The sequence below is a fragment of the Tachyglossus aculeatus genome, chromosome 4 (genome assembly GCF_015852505.1).
Source record: "Tachyglossus aculeatus isolate mTacAcu1 chromosome 4, mTacAcu1.pri, whole genome shotgun sequence".
NCBI lineage: Eukaryota > Metazoa > Chordata > Mammalia > Monotremata > Tachyglossidae > Tachyglossus > Tachyglossus aculeatus.
In genome coordinates this window covers 21,723,783-21,748,033 of record NC_052069.1, presented here as the reverse complement: position 1 = coordinate 21,748,033, position 24,251 = coordinate 21,723,783, and the positions used below count along the sequence as shown (strand labels likewise).

Here is a 24,251-nt window from a genome sequence, read left to right as displayed (position 1 = left end):
CTTGACTTCTCTATTTAGAGCCATCTGAGAGATGACAATATATAGATTTCCCTGTTGAGTGAGAAATGTCATTCCTACAAGGTAAGTAATCCACTAATAAATTCAGTAGAATGGTTCAGTCCCTCAAGGCTGAGCCATTTTTTACTTTGCTCTGAGAAAGGAAGAATTTACATTGGCTGAGTGATCTCAAGTAGATGATAAGTAGATTCACGCTGAACTTAAGACCTGAAAAAAACTTTTTCTACGGTGGTAGTTATATTTACTGCTCCAGTAAACACTTAAGTGGGAAATGTTCTCCTGTGCTGTAGGTGTCTGTGAAGAAGGGGAACTTTGAACATGAAAGGAAGTGAATTTTTTTATGGTATTTGTTAAGCGTTTACTATGTGCCAGACACTGTAGTAAGCACTAGGGTGGATACCAGCTAATCAGGTTGAACACACTTCTTGTCCCACAAGGGGCTCACAGTATTAATCCCCATTTTAAGCTCAACTGTGGGCATGGAATATTGTTATACTGTACTTTCTCAAGTGCTTAGTTCAGTGCTCTGCACACAGTAAGCACTCAATAAATATGACTGATTGGTTGATTGATTGATGGCAGATGAGGTAACTGAGGCACAGAGCAGTTAAGTGACTTATCCAAGGTCACACAGCAGACAAATGGTGGAGCTGGGATTAGAACCCAGGTCCTTCTGACTTCTGGGCCCATGCTCTATCCACTAGGCCCTGCTGCTTCTGAAAGAACATGCCCACCCTGGAAAAATGAAGTGTATGATTTTGAAAATTCCTTTAGAACCTGAATATTTTCACAGTGCCACTGAAAATTTTTTTTTACAAAATATTGGGAAGTAGTGTGATGTAGTAGAAGAGCACAGGCCTAGGAGCCAAAGGACCCAGGTTCTAATTTTGGCTTTTCCAGGTGCTTGCTGTGTGACCTAACACAAGTCACTTATTTTTGAGACGCAGCATGGCATAGTGCATAGAGCACAGGCCCGGGAGTGAGAAGGACATGGGTTCTAACCCCAGCTCTGCCACTTGTCTGTTGTGTGACCTTGGGAAAGTCACTTCACTCCTCTGGGACTCAGTTACCTCATCTGATTCAGACTGTGAGCCCCACATGGGACAGGGACTGTAGCCAACCCGATTTGCTTGGCTTTATCCCAGAGCTTAGTACAGTGCCTGGCAGGTAGTAAGCAGTAAACAAATAAAGTAATTTTTTCTCTGTGTCTCAGTTTTCTCAACTATAAAATGGGAATTCAAAACCTGTTCTCCCTTCTACTTAGAGACTGAGTCCCATGTGGGACAAGGACTCTCTCCAACCATATTAACTCGTATCTAACCCAGCACTTAGAAGAGTGTTTGATACATAGTATGCACTTTACAAATACCATAAATAAATACATGACAAATACAAAACTGACAGACTTGGGGACTGAATGTATCCACTGATAACACTACTAACATTGGTGCAGAGTCCTCTAAAAGCCACCACCAATTTCTCCACAGCTGAAAGGCTCTCTCCCTATCATCCAAACCTGTCAGCAAATCACTTTGGAACTGGCAGAACAGTTAGGATCAGAAGTGCATTATAGTAGTCATGGTATTTATTAAGTTCCTATTAGGTGCCAAACGCTAGGGAAGATACAGATTGCAGTATGTACTTCTCATCTTCCCCCTATGATTTAGTACAACCCAACACAATACTAGGGCTCAGAAAAGTTTGAAGAAATCACTGGGCATCTGAAGTAAAATCCACCTTTCTGTGTCACCAATATGGAAAGTCAAAAGAGCAGTTCAAGCTACTGGCATTTTTGAAATGCTACACTCCCCTTTGCTCTAAATACAGTGGCAAGCTATTCTAGCAGATTACATCTGAAAAATCAAACAGCTGAATGAGAGGATTTATAAATTAAATTAAGAATCTGTTTAATGCATCATGTTATCAAGTTCTGATTGTAACTAGAGAGGCTCAATCTTCTGGTGATCTGAAATAAGCATTACCATGAATCCTGTATTAAGTAAAATCATTCCATAAAGGCTGTTAACATCTGTTAACATCTTAATACTGAACCAATCTAAGAAAGTGATATAAAATGGTTATGGCAGTTATTGTGAACTGTTACTATAATTCATAATTCATAGTGTATATTCAGTCTCTAATTCACACAAAAATGGATGTAATTTGATTACATCCATTACAGAAGCAGCGTGGCTCAGTGGAAAGAGCACGGGCTTGGGGGTCAGAGGTCATGGGTTCAAATCCCAGCTCTGCAAATTGTCAGCTGTGTGACTTTGGGCAAGTCACTTAACTTCTCTGTGCCTCAGTTAACTCATCTGTAAAATGGGGATGAAGACTGTGAGCCCCCTGTGGGACCACCTGATCACCTTGTAACCTCCCCAGCGCTTTGCACATAGTAAGCATTTAATAAATGCTATTATTATTATTATTATTATTATTATTATTATTATTATTATTATTATTATGGTATGAAGCCAGAGAGGTGGACTCCTCATACCCACAGATCTCTTAGATTGCTTTCTTTTCAGCCACTCAGTTGAACACACACTATTTCAAAGGCAAAAAATTAATAGCTTCTTATTTATGAATATTGTATTTTAAATGATCAAATACTACTCAATATTACTGATATTAAATGACTCCATTTGAGGCCACCTCTTGATCATACCAGGGGACATAAACCCTCTGGAAAAACCCATGAATTACTAGGTGGAATGATCTTAGTGGCTAAGTTAATTCCTAGTTTCAAATGAGTAAGAACATCTAAATACACATATACAGTTATATATATGGATATTCATTAGGAAATAATTACTGTTTTATCTTTATCTGTGGATTCAGCTGGAAAATGGGGATTGAGACTGTGAGCCCCATGTAGGACAGAGACTGTGTCCAACCCAATTTGCTTGTGTCCACCCCAGCACTTAAAACAGTGCCTGGCACATAGTAAGTGCTTAACTAATACCATTATTATTATTATCATTATTGTTATTATCATATGCACTCTTTGTCACTCATTCTGGTTTTTTTGGATCTGGGCTATTCGTACCTACAAATTCTATTGAAGATTTTGTTATTGGCTTTTCCTTATCTGCTTTACACAGCTGTTTTTCTCACCAAAAAATGTGTGAAGAGCAGCATGACCTAGTGGAAAGAGCACAGTCTGGGAGTCAGAGGACCTGGGCCCTAATCCTGACTCTGCCAGGGCCATGCTGTGAGGTCTTGGGTAAGTCATTTAACTTCTCTGCGTCTCAATTTTCCCATCTGTAAATGCTCATTCTCCCTTCTACTTATGCAGTGAGACCCACGTGGGACAGGGACTGCATCTGAGCTGATTAACTTGTATCTACCCCAGAGCTTAGAACATGTTTGACACAAAGTAAGCACTTACCAAATATCACGATAATGATAATAGCTAAGTGAAGGTATTCGTTCATGGAGCTGAGGTTATCACAAAGATAAAGCAATACTCATTTTCACTTCTGGGGCACTATTGCTTGATGTGAAATGTGAATAAAATGCTTGAATGGGTAGAACCTGGGAGATGAAAATGCCAAAGGGCTAAGGATTTCCCCCGCCTAACTTTGTGGTCTTAGTGGAACTTGTCTCCGGGCTAGGAGCGATCCCACAGCGATTAAAAAAAATGCTGATTCTGTGATCCCCTCCCTCAGTCTTTGAAGTTGGAAACGCTGAGGGAGGGAATCCCAGAGTTGTGCATGAAAGAGAATGAATGCGTGGATCTGGGTAATTGACTACCTGGCAAATAGCCATTTTCTTAACTACCAGCCGGTGCTAGAGAGTGGTGAACAAGGCTGGTTTCATTTCTTTAACTTCCATATATTTCCTGCAGCCAGCAAAGGAAAAAGGGTGAAATATTCGGGGGATTTGTAAATGGCGAGGATTTTTTGAGTCACAAGTTCCAGCGTTGTTCCCAGAATGTATCGCCCACAAAAGGTAACACTCGGTCACAGTCTGGACCACAGAAGAGCCCAAGCAACACACACAGCCACATAAATTGGTCAATCCAAAAAGCAAGGTTATTGGCTAGCAAAATAACATTCAATCCATCACCTGGATCGTATTTACTGAGTGTCTAGAGGTGCACTGCTGAAGAGCAGAAGTAATCTCCACCTATGCTTTTTGGACTGGAGAAGGGAATACAAGCATGATTTGAAGTTTCGAATTAGAACATGAGAGCAAATAACAGTAAATAGCTTTAGGACCCTGGTATATTAAGGCCAGTCCATACTTACTTTCTGAAGAAGCAGTTCTTGATGTATTTGGTTTTCAAATTTAGATTTAGGCTGTAAGTCTAAAGTCATGCTTCTGCCTGCATGCATTGCTGAAAAACGTCCAGTGTACAGCATGCCAAGGTTAACAGTGTTGTGTTTGTAAGCAGCATTCTGAGTAGAGGAAATAACCACGTGATAGGGAGGTGAACACATGCACAGCAAACTGATTATTACATGAATAGGCTTAACTTCAATAAGTTTTACTTTAAGCAGGCAAACTTTTTTGTTTTTTTGTTTTTGTTTTTATAAGCATGCACCAGATTTGGACAGAAGCAGTCAGTAAGGGAACCAGTTAAACACATGATGGATACCATCCAAAACTACAAGACGGACAAAAAGCCAATGAGATACATTCTGTTTCATGTCTGCTAATCTTTCTTCCTAGCCATCAAAGTGGCGGCTCAGCAATTAATAATGTATGCCCAATTTGAGAACCTTGCGGTCAAATCCCAAAAGCAGTGACAGTCATTTTTTATCACTTTATGATGGCATTTTTTAAGCACTTACTATGTGCAAAGCACTGTTTTAAGCGCTGGGGAGGTTACAAGGTGATCAGGTTGTCCCACGGGGGGCTCACAGTCTTGATCCCCATTTTACAGATGAGGGAACTGAGGCCCAGAGAAGTGAAGTGACTTACCCAAAGTCACACAGCTGACAATTGGAAGAGCCGGGAATTGAACCCATGACCTCTGACTCCAAAACCCGGGCTCTTTCCACTGAGCCACGCTGCTTCTCTAATCACTTGCTAAAGTTGCTATTTCACACTGAGGAAGGCAAAATGAACACAAAATCCCCACTGTTTCAACTGCCTAAGTCTCACCTTGCATTATTCCCCCCAGCACTTAGTACAGTGCTTTGCAAACATTAGGTGCTTAATAAATACTGCTACTGAAACTAAATATTACTACTATTATTATTAAGCTAATGGTCTCTTTGCCCATCCCATATCTTTAGCAATGAGAGAAATGGGAGAGGAAAATATATATCAGATCTAAATGAAGTTTCCTTTACTTTTCCTGTCAGCAGGATGCATGAAAATGGGGAAAATGCATAGCAATGCTGCTGTTAGGCATGATGAAAATCTACATTAAAATATTTATTTGAAGAGCTGCCCTGTAAGGACATCAGATGTGTTCAACAGGGCAGAAGTTTCCTTTAAAATCATTTTGGTCTATTTTTAAAATTTGGGGCATTTCTCAAAAGCCAAAATGTTGAAGAATAGTGGAGCTAAACCACCCACAGCTAAACAAACATGTAAAACAAAAATATCAACGGACATTCTCCGGAAAGCAGAAGTGGCAGAGACGCAAGAGATACTTTGGAAAGGAGTCATTATAGGAAAGTAGTTGGACAAGCTTCTGCTTCCCTCAGAACATCTACTTTCTAGCGGAACCAGGTGTTACTGGGCTTTACAGGTCTATTGACAAGACACGTTCACAAGAGCGAGGCTTCCGTGGACATGTTTAGGGAGGGTGGAGCTTTGGAAGGCACAGTTCTTATGGATTTGATCATTTTCAATTTTTCATGTTTTTGGGAGAGCCTCTGAAATCAAGAGTATTCAGTTTTGCCTCAGCCCAACAATAAAAATTCCGAACTAAGGAACAATGGTTCAGCACTTTAACGATAATTGTTCTAAAGGACATACTTTTTATGCAAAACTGGTATCCTTAGAATTAGGGGAGAAAAGATTCACGGATGGACAGAGGCATTATTAGATCTATTTTAATCCAGTTTCCCAACAGTGCGTTCATTTTTTGCAACTGGTGCTGTTGGTAGGTTTGTACCATTCCTTCCCCAACTCCTCTTCCTCTTTCCCTTTTGGGAGGCTGTAGGACTCCCCAGTTCACTCCTTCCTAACTGGGATTTATCAGGGAGCAACCAAACCACTCTTCAATTGCCCAGAAAAGCCCGAGGGCTTCTAGTGGGTCACTCTGGGTCCTCTCTAGATAGCCTCAAGTCTGCTCTGAGTTTCCACCTGTCTGTGCCCTTACCTTCATTTCAGCTCCTTTGATCCCCCTCTGCTAAGACAGGAAGGGGTGCTGGCTTTGAACCTGCGTGAAGCTCCAATGTAATTCTGCCCTCCTAATCTCTAGACCCCCTCGGATAAAACGTCTTTCCCGTGTCAGGATAATGACACTGAGATAAATGGGAACAGCTAACCTTACAGAGACTGTGCACATCTCCCTCTCACAGGCTTTAATTTCTCTCCAAAAGGACTCCTCGCTGGCTTCTCAGAGAGTTCCCCACCCCTCCTTTTCAGCCTCCTGACAAGAAATGGCCCTCGTCAGACAGATGGACTCACGTTTTCCACATGAGGTTTTCCTTTATGAACGAAACGAGGTGGGATGCTGCGGGGAGAAGTTGGGCTCTAGACCCCGAGGGGGCACTGACAGCTCACAGTCCGATCAAGTCAAACATCTCCTCTCTCCGCTGGCAGGAACGCCGGCAAGCTGTTCCGACAGCTGGGCCTCCCTAAAGTTCCATCGCCCACAGAGGGGCGGCGAGCAGAGAAGATGGTTGCTTGAAGTCTAGCCAGGCTAGAAGAAAGGAGGCCCTTGTTGTCTTTGGAGTGTGGGTGCCAGGAGGCCTGAGGCTGGCACTTTAGGGGGAAGAGCCCCGCTTCTACGGCAGCTCGGCCTCTGATGGGAATGCCAACAGCCCAGCTGCCTCAACCCCATCAAAAACTGACTTGGGAGGGCCAGGACTCTGCAGTTGGTTCCTTCAGGAACAGCCAAGCTCAAAGCAAGATTGGCAGCTTGAATAGCACAGCAGCTCGATCCCATGAGGAAAGCAATCATGGTGGGGGGCAAAGGGAGGGGGAAATTGAGGGAAAAAATGGCTTTCGAGAGCTTGGGGGTGTGTGACAGGGGTCTTTTCAGCTTCGTCTAAGGGTATGTCAGTCACTTTCACCTAAGCTGGGGGCAGTGAACAGGCCAGAACTGGCACTAGGAAAGAAATCCAGACTCTTGGGGGACACTAGTGTAGGAAAATGGGTCAGGTGTCCAGGAAGTTACTGAACAAGAGGGATATCGGAGGCACTGAGAAACAACCTACCCATGGCTGAGACAGAATTTTTACAGCCAAAATGGCTGGAGGGAGACTATTCCTTTCCCTGCATAGCTTCCTTTGAACTTCTCCCAAACCCTCTCAAATCCCTTAAAAGGATCTGGAAACATTAGCCGCCTCCATCGCTCATTAGTCTTTGGTAGTGGGGAGCAAGGCTGCAAAGGATGAGAAAACTGAAGACCAACTTCTGATGGTGAAATTCTGAATTTTGTGGGTGTTCGGATTCTTCACACATCCATCTCCTTTAGTATTTCAGATAAGCACGTGCTGTAGCTGGACCAAACAGTATCCAAATAGCTTCTTTAATCTGTCCTTACTATTCTATCTCCCCGCGGGAGTGAAAAAAGCATCAGTTGCATGCAATATGTTAAATGAAAGGCCTTGAAATCAGAGGATTCAAAATTAAGCAGCTATGAATGATGAATCCACTATTTACCAACCCCCCTCCCAATTCAAAAGGAAGTATCTAAACAAAGGCAAGAGATTCCATTCTTTAAAAACAAAGTGATTCAAAACAAAGTGATTCTGAACAAAGTGATTCTGACTGCCAAAAAAGTTTGACGGAACAAACTGTTAAGGCCCTCATTCAGTTAGCTCCAAATTGCCTCTGCTGAGATTTGAATTGCTAAAAGAAACAGTTCTGGGTGATTCCAAAGAGCAGCTTAAACTACTGAATCTGTTTAAATCCACTCCCTATAGTGATGTATTGCTTAATTTGACATATTTTTCCATTTGAATACATGGACTAATTTCTAGGTTTCAAGCCTCCTCAAGTCTTATTGTTGTCTACGTCTTCAATTTGGATTTAGAAGTTTGGATTTAAAAAGGAAACTGTTTAAAGCATTTTTACCTCAATCAATACTCAATCTCCCTCATTCTAGTTGCCAATTTCTCTCTGTGGTGATAACCATTCATTAAGTGGTCAACTGAAATAACTGAATGTATGGAAAAAACCCGCCTGAAAGGGAACAAGATGGTTTATCAATTCACCCCAGTAACCCCTGGAAAGTGACCAGTTCTTTTGTGCTACCAGGATCAAGGTGGAAATTTCATCTGAAACCACCCCTATGGAGTCCCACCTCCGTCAGGCCCTTTATTTTTTTCACCATCATCGATAACCTTCCATTAAAGCATCAATCAACTTCCACTGACCACCTTTCTCCGGTCGCGGTCACTCGAGCTTCACATCCCGCGCCCGGAAAGATCAAAACGCAAAGCTGAAGGCAGTAATGATATTCTGACAGAGAAATGCCAAACATACCCTGTCTAACCTTCTAGCTTCTATATGTCTAAGTAGCTGTTGTCTCCAGTCTGCTGGCATTTTCCCACAGCTCTCCTCTCCCTTCCCAGGGGCGGGCCTCGTCTTTAGATCACTGTTATCGGATGGCTTGTCGCCATAGTTACCCAAGTTATAGTCAGATGGTATCTTTTCCAAAAGAGCTGCCATGGTAGGCCTCGCCGAAACTGGCCTGGTTTGGGATGTACCGTAACTCTCAGTACTGTAGCTTCTGGCAGACAGCGGCCTCCTCTGGGTGAGGTTTTTAGCCGGGAAACTTCCAGACTGGGCTTTCACTTCCTGGTAAGAAGGATGCTCCTCTTCATACCTGCCATTCCTCTTGAGGAATTGGGGCTCGGTCCCAGAGACGTTGCTTTGGCGATCCAGGCCTCCCCTGTACGGAGGCGGCCGGCCGTACCTCTCGCTCTGAGACAGTTCGTGAGGCTCGCTGACCCGCCTGAACATGGCCATCTCCGTGGAGCTGGCCAGCGAGTCGGCCCGTCTCAGGAACCCCGCCCTCGAGCCCTGGCTGGCCAACTGCGCGCTGATGACCTCCTCGTTGACAGAGGGCTGAGAGAACGAAAACATGTGCTCCATCGGGGGGTAGCCCCTGTAAGCCCGAGGGCTCACCAGATCCTTTGCGATGCTCTTGCCGGCCGGTGGCACAAACTCCGAGTTGGGTTGGAATGGGGGCGGAACCCTCTTGTCCGCTTTTACTTCCACTGCTCCTTGAGGATTGAAGCTTTGGTCAAACTGGTAGACTTTTTTGGTCACGGAGGGCTTCTGTTGTTGCTGCTGCTGCTGCCCACCTTTACTGCTTCCGTAAGTCAACAATTCATCATCCAGCATTGGTACAGACTGGCTCCGACACATACTAGACATACCATGCTCCGGCCCCATCAGTCTATCTGGTCTTTCGTGGATCCCTAAGGGGTCGTGGCCAGACGCATAGTTTTCTAGCGGTATGTTATACACCTTGTATGTACCAATGTCTATCTCGTCAATACTCTGGGACTTCTTAAACTTACTGGACTTGATATCTTTCATCAGAGGGGAGAGCCTCTCGGTGCTCTTGCTCATGGAGAGAACGCCTTTGGAAGGCTCTGGGTGGCAGTGAATGTGGGAAAAGACGTTGCCGAGGCTCCGGTTGGGGTTGGAGTCGTGGTACTCCCAGGGCACGCCGGAAGTAAACGGGCCGGGGATTTCGGCCGGTTCACTGATGAGGTCTTTCCTTTCGGGCAGAGGGCTGGTGGTAGGGGTGCTCTCCAGTTTCGAAGGGAACGCCGTCCTGTCTTCGAAAGGACTGGGGGTGCGGGTCCAATTCTGCCAAGGATTGGAAGGAGGCACTTCAGAGTCGGCCGGATTCCTGTGGGTGGGCTGCTCGAGGTCCAGGGGGACGCCAACGATCCGGTCTTGCCTCAGGAGAGGCCGGCGCCCGTGAGGGGCTGAGCTTCTGGCCTTGGAGTTCAGGAGCCCGCTCCCGGCCGGATTCTCCGCCGGGCTCTCCTCGGCCACGAAGCCCGTGTTGTCGTAATGGGAGCCGTCGGGCCAGCTGTCGGTAAAAGCGTTGCCCAACGGGAGTCGCTCGGGACGCTGCTGCTGCTGCTGCTGCTGTTGCTGCTGCTGCTGCTGCTGAATCTGCTGCTGCTGCTGCTGCTGCTGCATCTGCTGCTGCTGCATCTGCTGCATCTGCTGCTGCTGCTGACTCCCCGCTGGCAGGGACTCGCGCTGGCTGAGCAATGGCTTCGAGTCGATAGGTTGAGGAAAGGTTTGCACAAGCCTGCGGGCGGGACCGGGACAGAACCAAGAGGGTTAGGACAAAGGCGAGCCGTCCTCACCGGACACTCACAAAGACTGGCCGCAGCGAAGGATTTGCGGGGGACGCAAAAGAGAAAAATAGAAACACACCTGTTACCCCACAAAGAATTATTCATGGCATCTTTAGCTGTTGCCTGCATGGACCCCACTTTAACCCGGGCATTCGAGGACCCTGAGGACGCCTGGGAAGGTGAGTAGTCCGAGTAAGTGCCTGAGGAAACACTGTTATTCAGACAGTGAGTTTTGTCGACTTCAGACTCATCTGTCGATTCTGAAATTCAACGGGGGGATAATCAGGTTACCGAACGCGTGCACCTCAGAGACCACACACTTACCAGGAGAGGAACTCAAGCGAGATCAACAGACACGCCAGGGCCCTGGGGACGATCACGAGAGACTCCCTCCCAACCGTGGAACCCATGTCCCGGCATTCTCGACTTCCGACTCACTACTCACGCTCCGAGCCCGCGGGCCCTCGTCAGCTGATTGGGGAGGGTACCTTTCTTGTCTTTGCCGAGGAGGACGAGTTTGGGTGGGTATAAGGGAGTTTCAGCCAGTGACGAGTGAAGTTCTCCCATCCTCATTTCACTGACCGGGTGAACGAAGGAACCCTAGGGAACAAGAGAACGATGCTGAAGAAGGAACGAGGAATGGGTCTGCTCAAGGACACATCCGCTTTAACGGCTGGCCGGCTTAGAGTGCCACACTTTACCCATTTTGGGCCGGAGGAAGCTAGAATGCCACTTTGTATAGTGCTCTGCGCACAGAAGGCGCTCAATAGATACGATTGAATGGATGAATGAGTTGCCGACTGCTTCTGGGCAGCGAGCATGTCATCTCCTAGTATACTTTACCAACCGCTTAGTGCAGTGCTCTGCACAATGTAGGTGTTCAATAAATACTATTTATTTATGGATTGATTGATTGGACTCACGGTCAAGGGGCCTTCCACAATTGAACGCTGAACAACATCCCTCTCATATCTGGTTCAATCCGCTTAGTACAGTGCTCTGCACACAGTAAGAGCTCAATAAATATGATTGAATGAATGAATGAATGCTAGATAGGATTCATTCAATCACGTTTATTGAGTGCTTACTGTGTGCAGAGTACTGTACTAAGCGCTTGGGAAGTCCAAGTCGGCAACATATACAGTCCCTACCCAACAACGGGCTCACAGTCTAGAAGTCTATAGGAGAGAGGCACAGCTGGATTGTGCCTTAATAACAATAATAATAATTATGGTATTTGTTAAGTGTTTACTATGTGCCGAGCACTGTTCTGAGTGCTGGGGTAGATACAAGGTAATCAGGATGTCCCTTGTGGGGCTCACAGTCTTAATCCCCATTTTACAGATGAGGTAACTGAGGAACAGAGAAGTTAAGTGGCTGGACCAAGGTCACACAGCAGACAAGTGGTGGGCTGGGGTGAGAACCCACGTCCTCTGACTCCCAAGCCCGGGCTCTTTCCACTGAACCATGATGCTTCTCTACTTCACACTTGGCTCCTCTAACCCCAAGCTGTTTCCTACTCCCTGTTCTCGTTTCTCCCACCATCAATCCCTTACTCATGTCCTCCCTCCTGCCTGAAACTCCCTCCTCCCTCCCATCTGTCAGACCACCCCTCTTCCCATCTTCACACCTCCTCCAGACGCCTTCTCTGGCTAATCTCTCTTCTCCCTGCCCCATTTCTCTCCTCCATGTATCACATATATTAGATTCCTTAGCCCCTAAGAAATTATTCAGCCTAGCCCCTCTCTTCCACAAGGCTTATCTGGATGCTGTTCTGCTCTGCTGCTTCCCTTATCTGAAATATATTTTAGTGTTCACCTCCCACCACTAGATATAAGCTCCTTGAGGATGGAGATAGTGTCCTACAACTCTACTGTACTACCTGAAGCTCTGCAGAAAGTGCTCAGTTATTACTACTAATTGGCTGATTGGGTGGAGAAAATCCAACTGTCTGGGAAGGGTTTCTGAGCATTTCTGCTCAGGACAGGAAAGTAACTCTTGGGAAATCTTTATGTGTGATGTCCAGGGAGGGAGTTTCTTGGCCCTGGCCAGACTAAATTTGGTTGCTCGATTGTACCCGGGGTGGAGGGGACGGGGAGGGTCAGGCGGAGCGGCACACCCAAATTCCTTTGCTCCCCCCATGTCTCTGTTCCTTACTAGCTCTGACTGCCTGTGTGCCAACCTCCTTTTTGGTGTCTTCCTCCTGTCTATTGCCTCTACTGCGGCACTGTCCACCCCAGGTCCTCTGCCTGCAGTTGGCAGGATGAGGATGGGCAAGACCGCTGTGGTCCAAGCCAACTGGCTCCAAGACAGGTAGGAGAGCAGCTGGGAGGAAAGAAGCCATGGAAAAATCCTCAAATTTTCTCCCCCTCCCACTTCTTTCTGCCTTGAAGGCGCCCTGATCAGACCGTATTACAGCCCCCGGCATCCTCAGCCCAGCCCTGGTTCCATCATGCATATTGGATAATGTGTAATATATAAGGCAAAAGGTACTATTTATTGAATGTCTATACCCACAGCTCAACCCACTCTTTAAGCTTCTCTCGTCCCCAATCCCAGCCGTCACTTCCTGGAGCGACCAGGTCCAATCCTCCTCAGGATCCCCGTACCCAGTCTGCCTCCTCACACTCACCTTTCAGGACCCACCTCCATTTGCCTACAATAATGAAAACTTTTGATGGAAATTTGACAAATCTTCAAATGAAAATAAGTCAAAGATGTGGCAATTTAAATGTAAAGATCCCCTTTTCATTTGGGAAATTAAGTGGGGCAGAGGGTGGGGAGAGAAGAAAATAAGCTCACTTGGAGCAGGCAGAGATGTCAATTCTCTTTTTCATGGTATTTGTTAAGTACTTACTAAATTCTCTTTTTCATGGTATTTGTTAAGTACTTACTATATGTCAGGCACTGTACTAAGCACTGTACTAATTCTACCAGCGGGAATCTGGTGTTCAAACACAGAAATATGTGCTGATTCATATTTGGTAAGTGCTGATACTTTCTATTAAATACTCTCTGCCATTTTAGACCAAATTTGGGTTGGCTTTGGGAAATGTACCAGTATTTGAGTCCATCATCGCAATGATGAAGAGAACAAACAGATTGCTATATTTACAAAAATGCAAGGAGATTAGCATCAAATCTTGAAAAATCTATGACTACCACACTGAAAAACAATCCAGATCTTCTCTCTTTAGTCTCTCTACAGAACCTCTGAAGACAAACTACCCTCCAGGTGCACTTACAAAATAAACCACTGGACTCCTAAATGGAATTTTTTTTTTTTTAACCAACTGAGGCTAATACATTCCACAAGCCATTTCTTTTAGGAGTCCCAAGAGCAAACATCAGCCTAGATAAGATTACAAAACCCTTTCCTTCCTTGATTGGAGCATCTGACTGATCTGCTTCTAGGCTTTCTGGAGAAAGCAACTTCATTCTCTCAGCAATTAGCTGGATGAAACATATGTTCGTCTTGAAAGCCAGCATGTGACATTTTTGATATGCCATCTCCATTTTGGGAAATTTGGGTTTTGAAAACTCTCAAAAATATGTACCTTTGATACATGATTTGATTCACAGAGACACTGGGTGTTGGCAGGTACAGAAAATGGGGATTCAAGAGGTGGTTAGCTGGCTAATGCAGGGGAAGCTTGCATGAACACTTTACAGTGTGCTGTATCCCTGTGTGCACACAGGGAATGTGATGGTCAAGGGGAGAGAGTAGGAGAGGTCCCATGCAAGCCCCTCACATTAGAATCACTTCCTCTGCTCAGGTTCTTGGATCATAGACTTCAGGATCGGGACTCATTTAAGTAACAATTAATTTAATTTAATCATTGGAATAAGAGCATATAGTAATGGTATTAATTAAAAGCATGATTAAATACTACCATTAATAATAGCAAGAATAGTGGAATTTGTTCAGCACTTACTGTGTGCCTAGCGCTGTACTAAGCGTTGGGGTAGATAAAAGATAATTACATTAAACACAATCCTTGTCCCATATGGGGCTCACAGTCTAAGTAGAAAAGAGAACAGATATTCAGTCCCCATTGTGTAGTTAAGGAAACTGAGGCACAGGGAAAGTGAAGTGACTTGCCAAAGGTCACACAGCAGGCAATTGGCAGAGCCTGGATTAGAACCTCGGGCCTCCGACTCTAACCATTAGGCAACACTGCCTCCCATTATCATTCCTCGTTTTTATCTCTCTTATTCTAATGTTTCCTTCGCTGCCTGGAAGATTTCGGCCGTCATCTGAAACTAGAGTCGTCCTTGGAAACCACAGGTGAGCTTTCCATGAGCCGCAGACAAAGGGATTGCGAAAAAACATGCTTAAGAGGGAATTGTAGTGATGACGATTTGCGTGGCACAAATTTGGCTCCCTAGGCATTTAGCTCCACTACTCTGGACGGTGTCAGTGTGCTGCCACCAATGGAGAGCAGTGCTGGCCCCAGACTTTCCATCAGTTTTTATGGCAGGGGCCTCTGGTACCCTCCCCACTTCCCAAGCGCTTAGTACAGTGCTCTGCACACAGTAAGCACTCAATAAATACGATTGAATGAATGAATGAATGATGGCAGCGTTGCCTGATCGAGCACAGGCTTGGGAGTCAGAAGGACCTAGGCTCTAATCCCAGCTCTGCCACTTGTCGGCTCTGTGCCCTTGGGCAAGTCACTTCATTTCTCTGTGCCTCAGTTACTTCATCTGTAAAATGGGGATTAAGATTGTGGGCTCCATGCAGGACAGAGACTGTGTCCAACCCAATTTGCTTGTATAGTGCCTGGCACATAGGAAGCACTTAAAAAAATACCACAATTATTACTATTATTTTGTGGCTGAGGTGACATGGAGAGCATCCTGAGTACCCACCTAACTTCTCAGAAATAGTTCAGATTTTCGAGCCCTTTCCCAGGCAGAAAATACAACCTAGCCTAAACCGTAGAACATTTCGTTTTAATTGGGCAGCATTAAGCCTCAAGCTCGTGGATTCTTGCGTTTCAGAAGGCACAGGATGATAGCAGGGCCTTCCTGGCTCAGAAAATTGCTCTACCCATTCTGTATCTGGCAGTGGCACAAAAGGATGCTTGTGATAGGTAAGCAGCATGCCCAATGGAAACAGCATGAGTGTGGGAGTCATAGGACCTGGGTTCTAATCCTGGCTCCACCCCTTGCCTGGTCTGTGATCTTGGGCAAATCACTTCTCTGTGCCTCAGTTTCCTCATTTGCAAAATGGGGATTCAATCCCTCCTACTTAGATTGTGAGCCCCAGGTGGCTGACCTGATTATCTTGCATCCAACCTAGTGCTTAGTACAGCGCTTGGCACATAGTAAGCACTTAATAATGATGGGATTTGTTAAGCCCTTTCTATGTGCCAAGCACTGTTCTAAGCGCTGGAGTCGATATAAGGTAATCAGGTTGTCCCATGTGGGGTTTACAGTCTTAATCCCCATTTTACAGATGAGGTAACTGAGGCGCAAGAAAGTTAAGTGACTTGCCCAAAGTCATACAGCTCATAAGTTCCCTCACCTGTAAAATGGGAATTAAGACTGTGAGCCCCACATGGGACAACGTGATTACCTTGTAATGACCCCAGCACTTAGAACGTGCTTGGAACATAGTAAGCGCTTAATAAATACCATTATTATTATTATTAGTGGCAGAGCCGGGATTAGAACCCACGATCTCTGACTCCCAAGCCCGAGTTCTTGCTACTAGGCCAAATACCACCATTATCACTATTATTGTGGTATCAGCAGCATGATATCAGCCTTCCTATTAACCATCCTTGTAATTTGGGGTGAACCTTTTAATGTCCTAGACCATAGTCAAAACACTTTTTGAGCCTTCTAACATCCCTAACTTTTCACTCTTAACATCCATAACCTTTCTCTCTAATAATCCATTATAGGCCTCTCCACCGTGAATATATCCAAACCCCTTTTAAATTTATTGATATTTTTGGCCTGTGGTCTCATTTTTCTTGCAGGCCTATTTTTTTTTTCCTTTTTCCCATTCTATTCATTAACTGCTGGCAGAAACTGAGTGTATTTAATTACTGGCATCTATCCTTGTCAATACAACACTGCAGACAGACTCGGAAGGATTAGATGGATGTACTGAAGAGCTGAAGGAAAGCTCTCGATTGAATTTTTCAGAATTGTTTCTTACAACACTTGATACTTCTTCTGGGGGTTTGAAAAAAGTTCTAGGGGATGAATTATGTCTGCACTATCATCATCATGAGCACCCTCCAGTAAATTAGACTGTAAGCCCCTTGAAGATACTGGTCAGGTCTTTTAACTCTACTGTACTCCCAAGAATTTAGAACAGTGTTCTTCACTCTGTAAGAGCTCAGTAAATTATATATATTCTTAAGGTACTTGGTATGTGCTTACTATGTGTCAGGCGCTGTTCTAAGTGCTAGAGTAGGTAAAAGTTAATTAGGTTGCATGCAGTCCCTGTCCCTCATGGGACTCACAGTCTAAGTAGGAGAGAGACTGATATTTAATTAATCTCCATTTTACAATTAAGGTAACTGATGCACAAAGAAGTTAAATGACTTGTCCAAGGTCACACAGTAAGCACTTAGCAGTGTCAGGATTAGAACCCCGTTCCTCTCACTCCCAGGCTCACGGCCTTTCCTTTAGAGCATATTGCTTCTCACTTCGCAGGGACTGTGTCCAACCTGATTCACTTATATCTACCCAGCACTTAATACATTGCCTGACAATAAACAGTTATCAAACACCATTAAAAAAAAAAAGCTGGAGGCTTGGGGGTGGAGAGAAACATGAGGGGAGAGACCCACTTTAATGCAGATATGGCAACAAGGCATATCTTGTGGAGCTAGGTTAACATAATTTATGCATCAAAGTCAGGCATTCTCTGAATTAACAGGTAACTGTGAAGGTAAATGAGCTGCTTCAATGGGTTGCAATACTTTGAATGCTACAGCCAATTTTCTGAATATTTGTTTAAATTATCTGTAACCTGATACCTGATGTAAATGACTCCTTTCTTTTTAACAACAGAGGTTCTTTTGTCTTCTTTTTGCTAATATACCTCAGAAGACATTAGCCCAGCCTTATAGGAAGGAAATCTTTCAGAGATTTCTTCCCAGGCCCAACTTCACCAGGCTGCAGATGAAGGCTAGAGGTGGCACCTGTTCCCTTGACAGGTGGTAACTTCTTAGGAGAGGTGTCAACTTGTTGTGGGCAGGGAACGTGCCTATCAACTCTGTTTTACTCTACTTTCCCAAGCGTTTTGTACAGTGCTCTGCACATAGTAACTGTTCAATTTATACTATTTATAGGATTATACTATAAAAGTATAGTATTTACACAATTGCTTGAACAATTGATTGAGATAGTTTACTGGGGAAGGACTCAGGAAGCCCTCTTGATAGGTCATAGGTTGAGATCAAACATTGACCACACTGAGTATTTCTATGTCCACCTTTCACTCTAAAGTATAAACTCCTTGTTTTATGCTGTTGAGTCATCTCCGGCCCATAGCAACGTCATGGTCACATCTCTTCCAGAACGACCCACCCCCATCTGCAATCGTTCTGGTAGTGGATCCATAGAGTTTTCTTGGTAAAAACATGAAGTGGTTTACCGTTGCCTCCTTCCGCGCAGTAAACTAGAGTCTCCTCCCTCGACTCTCTCCTGTGCCACTGCTGCCCGGCACAGGTGAGTTTTGATTTGTAGCAGATTGTCTTCCACTCTCTAGCCACTGCCTAAGCTAGGAATGGGTAGGCCTCTGCTTGACTCTCCCTCCCGTAGTCAAGATAGTAGAGGACTGGAAACTCTCCAGGTGTGACCCTGAGAGGGAGATAAACTCCTAGTGGGTCAATAATGTGTCTTGTGTTGGTGTGGCACTTCTCAAGTTGTTTAGAAAGGTGCATTGTCTTCGGGAGACAACAAATGCCACTACTAGGACTACTACTTTTGTCAACACTATAACAAAATTTATGATCATCAATCAACCAATCAATCAATCAAGGGTTTTTACTGAGTGCTTCCTGTGTGCAGAGCTCCGTACTAAGCATCTAGGAGAGAACAATATAACGGAGTTGGTAGATGTGAGCCCTATCCTCAAAGAGCTTACAATCCAAGTTTCTGATCTTTTCTGGTCTGAGCCACAAGTAAAGTCACCGTCGGATGTTATGTGACATAAGTAAGGGTGTCGTTAAGACAATCATAAAGATGTTTTTTGCAGAAATTCATTCAGAGCCTGTATAAAAGTAGCTTGCTGAATCTCTGGGTGGAACCCTGCCTTCCTCACTTGCTTTAGGGCTTAAGTGTTCCCCTTCTGGCCTAGGGCCCATTTTCAAGCCACTGGACTCGGTGGCTGGAGTAGAGATGGAGGGAGACTGGAAGTTTAAAATCTTAACAAAAGCAAACATAAAGGCAGCCAGTGTTGAATCTGGACTGCTCAGCACAAGAGTGGATAAATGGCCACTCTAAATAGGATGGGGGAAGTGGCAAGCTATTCAATCAATCATATTTATTGAGCGCTTACTGTGTGCAGAGCACTGTACTAAGCACTTGGGAAGTACAAGTTGGCAACATATAGAGAGAGTCCCTACCCAACAGTGGGCTCACAGTCTAAAAGGGGGAGACAGAGAACAAAACCAAACATACTAACAAAATAAAATAAATAGAATAGATATGTACAAGTAAAATAAATAGAGTAATAAATATGTACAAACATATAAACATATATACAGGTGCTGTGGGGAAGAGAAGGAGGTAAGATGGGGGATGGAGGGGGGACTAGGGGGAGAGGAACTCAAGAAAGTTAAGAGTTGAACTCAAGAAAGCAGCATGGCCTAGTGGATAAAGTGCTCTATCCACGGGACTGGGAATCAGAAGGACCTGGTTTCTAATTCTACCTCTTCCATTTGTCTGCTGTGTGACCTTGGACAAGTCACTTCACTTCTCTGTGCCTCACTTTCCTCATCTGTAAAAAAGGGGATTAAAGCTGTGAGCCCCATGTGGGGTCAGACACCTGTCAGACCCACTTGGTCAATCAATCACTCAATTGTATTCACCGAGAACTTACTGTGTGCAGCGTGTCGTGCTATGTGCTTTGGAGAATACAAAATGAGTTGGTAGACTCATATTCCCTTGACTTAGAGAAGCAGCATGGCTTAGTGGCAAGAGCCTGGCCTTGGGAGTCAGAGGACATGGGTTCTAATCCCGGCTCCACCACTACTTTGCTGTGTGACCCTGGGCAAGTCACTTAACTTCTCTGTGCCTCCGTTACCTCATCTGCAAAGTGGGTATTAAGACTGTGAGCCCCATGTGGGACAATCTGATAGCCTTGTATCTACCCCAGAACTTAAAGCAGTGCTTGGCACATAGTAAGTGCTTAACAAATACCATTATTGTTATTATTATTAGACACAATCCCTCCCCACAATGGGTTTACAATCTCATGGGCCCGGTGACACAGATCTTTTTTTTTTTTAATGGTGTTTGTTAAGCGCTTACTATGTGGCTCAGTGGAAAGAGCACGGGCTTTGGAGTCAGAAGTCATGGGTTCAAATCCTGGCTCCGCCAAATGTCAGCTGTGTGACTTTGGGCAAGTCACCTAACTTCTCTGTGCCTCAGTTACCTCATCTGTAAACTGGGGATTAAAACTGTGAGCCCCTCGTGGGACAACCTGATCACCTTGTAACCTCCCCAGTGCTTAGAACATTGCTTTGCACATAGTAAGTGTTTATAATTATCAAGCATGGTTCTAAGCACAGGAGTAGATACAAGTTAATCAAGTCAGACACAGGCTGACCTGACCCAAGATCTTGCAATGATTACATGAAAATTACTCTGCCCACCTTCAAAGCCTTACTGAGGGCACACCTCCTCCAAGAGGCCTTCCCTAAGCTCCCCTTTCCTCTTCTCCCACTCCCTTCTGCATCACACTGACTTACCTCCATTGTTCATCTTCCCTCCCAGCCACACAGCATTTATGTACATATGTGTAATTTATTTATTTATATTAATGTTTGTCTCTCCCCCTCCCCAAGACTGTAAGATAGTTGTGGGCTGGAAATTTATTGTTATATTGTGCTCTACCAAGTGCTTAGTACCGTGTTACGCACACAGTAAGCGCTCAATAAATATGACTGAATGAATGACCCTGCAAAAAGGCTTACCCGGCTCTGACAAATGAAGAGGTTTGGTATGATCTATTAGTAGTATTTATAGAGTGCCTTCTGGGTGCAGAGTACAATACTACTTACTTTGGAGGGTAGGATAGTAGAGACGCTTTCATGCTTTTAAAAGCTTACAGTGCAGGGAGCAGTGGGTGAGGGGAATATGTTGTGAGCCTTTTATGGGAGGGACTATGCCTCAACAACTTCTACATAATCTTGAGGCCCACGACAGAGTGACTTGTACAGTTTCAGGGCTTAATAAATAGTAAGGTCTTTGAGGGCAGGGACCATGTGTTTTAGACTGCTGAACTTTCCCAAGTTCTTAGTACAGTGCTTTCAGTAAATGCTCAGTCAGTATCAGCGATTACTAAATGACTGTGCTGATGGAAATGCTAGGAGATACTTTACTTTCACCCATCCAGGGGGATTTGGCCCAATATATTGGGCCAATATATATATTATAGATTTATAAATCGTCCCATCCTGGGAGGATTCTAAAAGTCCAAACCCTATTGGAAATGACCAAGAACCTTGAAGTACCTCAACTTTGATCTCCTTGGGCGTCATGGCCCACTGGTGTTCATACTTCTCCTTCCCAGCCTGCTCCGGGTTAGCGGCCGGGTTCGAATTCTCAGCACGACCTCCGTGACTCGTTTTGCCCACCAGACTTTGAACAGACTTTACCATATTTTTTAAGTCTTCTGGATAAGGAGTTGGATAGCGTTTTAGGTTTATCTCCACCTGGAAAATTGATAAAAAAAGGAATTAAATAGACAAGTAATGCAACCAGCAGCTCAACAAAATGTCTTCATCTCATATTCAGTTGTGGGCTAAAGGTCTAACAGTGAGGGCTAACATGGTGAGACACTGTGATATTTACAGTAGGGGAGTTATGCCTAATTCCCCTCACATATATGTATTAATATATGAATATTTATTTGTTTATTCTCCTTTGGTTTTGGTTCCTTTCCTGCTCTTAGACCTACCCAGAAGATAATAATTGTGGTACTTCTTAAGCGCTTACTATGTGCCAGGCACTGTACTAAGCTCTGGGTTGGATACAGGCAAATCAGGTTGTCTGAAAATTGGTGAAATTTAAGCACCTGGTGGAGCCTATTAACTTTATTAATAATTTCTCATCTTCTACTTTAGGTTCCTTTCCCTCTATTTATTATAAATGATAATTAGTCCCCTTATTACAATATTACTCTAGGCAATAATGCAGATGTTATTTGACTTCTTTAGGGCTTACATCCTGGAACAGAAGGGAAGATTTGCAAATCATTTTCACGCACTACTCTTTTGAATACTAATGAGAAAGAGGCATCAAGTAATACCGATACCTGAGGATCTAATAAGCTTCAGCTATCTGCTAATGAGCTAATGATGTAAAAAATCAGCTTATATAATCAGTCTTCAAAAGAAAAAAAAAGTATCCCAGGGATTTTTGACATTTAGATTCAACCAAAGTTAAACGTCATATTTCTAGAGTTTCTTTTTAGGCTACCTGGATGAGTGATTATGACTGTTTTGAAAAAGGAAAAATTCAAAATAAAAAGAAGAAAAATTATATAGAAAAATTATATATAAAATGTATATAATATATTTTTATTATATATCATATATAATATTATATTAATATTTATTATATATTATTATATAATATATTATTATAAAATATAAAATTATATGTAAAATTATATTATATAAAATGCAGACTATACCAACTCAAAAATATTGCTTGTATTGGGTTGAAGCTAACACTGATTCCTCCTTTAGACTGCAAGCTCGTTGTGGGCAGGGAACGTTTCTACCAATTCTGTGTATTACACTCTCCCAAGCACTTAGTACAGTGCTTTGCACATCGTAAGAGCTCAGTAAATACCACCGATTGATTGCTATGACTAATACTACTAATAATGATGAAGATGTTTATTAAGGGTTTATTATGTGCCAAGAACCTTGCTAAGTGTTGGGTTGATTTAAGATAATTAAATCGGACACAGTCCCTATCCCACATTGGGCTTACAATCGAGAGGGAGGGGAGAACAGGTATTTATCTCCGCTCTACAGACGAGGTTATTGAGGCACAAAGAAGTTAACTTGACTTGTCCAAGGTCACGAAGAGACAATTGGTGGAGCCAGGAGTAGAACTATAGTCTCCTGACTCCCAAGTCCTGGGTATTTCCAACTAGACTATACCACCTCCATGTTTGAAAGGAAAAAAAAAAAGATTGAGTTGAAAATTCATGAATGTGATTCCCTCTCCTCTTCTTTACAATTGCCTTAAAGAAGGATTTGCGGCCTCATTAGCTCACTCCTCTTCAAATGTCAGAATGAAGGCCAACAGCAAAGATCATGGAAGGATATTGACATGAACAGATTCATGCATCTACCTACTAATCTTCCTACTTATCTGAATTTCATCCAAATCTAGATGGAAATCTATATGTAAACTTCCATGTTATTTTGCAAATTATGTTTCCAGGGATTTTAATAAGGCTGCAACCAAATTATCTGGAGAGCAGATTAAGTATGTGGGAAAATTTGATTGATGTGGATTAATTATGTAGTGTTTTTATTTTTAGGAGGCAGACATGGGTTAAAATAATCTAGTCCTTAAAATATCTGGAAGAAAGCCCATTGTATAGGGGGTCAAGGACTTTTCAAAAGTTGGGTGCAAGAGAAAATGGGATATCTACAGGAGGAGATTCTTTCATTCATTCAATCGTATTTATCATCATCATCATCAATCGTATTTATTGAGCGCTTACTGTGTGCACAGCACTGTACTAAGCGCTTGGGAAGTACAAGTTGGCAACATATAGAGACAGTCCCTACCCAACAGCGGGCTCACAGTCGAGAAGATGTGACAGTACTAAAAGAACATCAATCGTATACGTTAATGAAAGATGTTTTCGACAGTGGCAACCGAGAGAGGCATGAACACCTTGGAAACATGCATTTTTGGTACAGATATACTTTTTTTCTTGAGAATTTTAATCACAAATCAAATCTACCTTCTCTTTCTGTTAGTCTCACTGAATTTATTTAGCATGTCAAAATTTTTCAAAAGCCAATTTCTCAATGCAATCGTGGTTTTTAGTTTTGGGTACATTGCTTTGTGTTACCAGTGATGCACGAACTCAGTTCATCTGAAGTGTGAAAAACATCAAACCTAAATAATACATGATTTTAAAAATGTCTGCAACTCAGGATAATGTGTTAGCTTCAGATTTGGAAAGACAAATTTATGTATTTATTTATTTTATGGCATTTGTTACTACATGCTAGGGACCATACTAAGTGCTGAGGTAGATAGATGCTAATCAGGTTGGACACAGTCCCTGTCCCACATGGGGCCCACAGTCGTAATCCCCATTTTACAGCTGAGGTAACTGAGGCACAGATAAGTTAACTGTTGCCCAAGGTCACAGAGCAGATAAGTGGCGGAGCCTGGGATAAGAACCGAGGTCCTTCTGACTCCGGGCAAAAGCCTTCTTGCTCAAGAGAAGGTCTAGTTTGAAGAAGATATCACATCATCCTCCGGGGGTCTGGTATGATCTAAAATCACCATATAGAAGAGGAACCATGGAGCGACTTT

At 43.7% G+C, this 24,251-nt stretch overlaps 1 protein-coding gene across 2 annotated transcripts in view; it reads right to left on the bottom strand.

The window, feature by feature from the left end:
• LRRC7 (leucine rich repeat containing 7) overlaps positions 1-24,251 on the bottom strand; it is a 439,503-nt gene that overhangs the window by 101,494 nt on the left and 313,758 nt on the right. The window contains exons 17-22 of one of the 2 annotated variants that reach the window (XM_038744744.1): positions 21,188-21,388; positions 10,970-11,081; positions 10,561-10,741; positions 10,359-10,432; positions 10,313-10,317; positions 8,638-10,251 (exon numbers count right to left, since the gene is read on the bottom strand). In XM_038744744.1, the coding sequence (XP_038600672.1) occupies positions 8,638-10,251; positions 10,313-10,317; positions 10,359-10,432; positions 10,561-10,741; positions 10,970-11,081; positions 21,188-21,388 (2,187 nt within the window). Of the gene's footprint in view, positions 1-4,271; positions 4,422-8,637; positions 10,433-10,560; positions 10,742-10,969; positions 11,082-21,187; positions 21,389-24,251 lie in introns of both variants that reach the window. The other variant, XM_038744743.1, reaches the window with a different exon arrangement.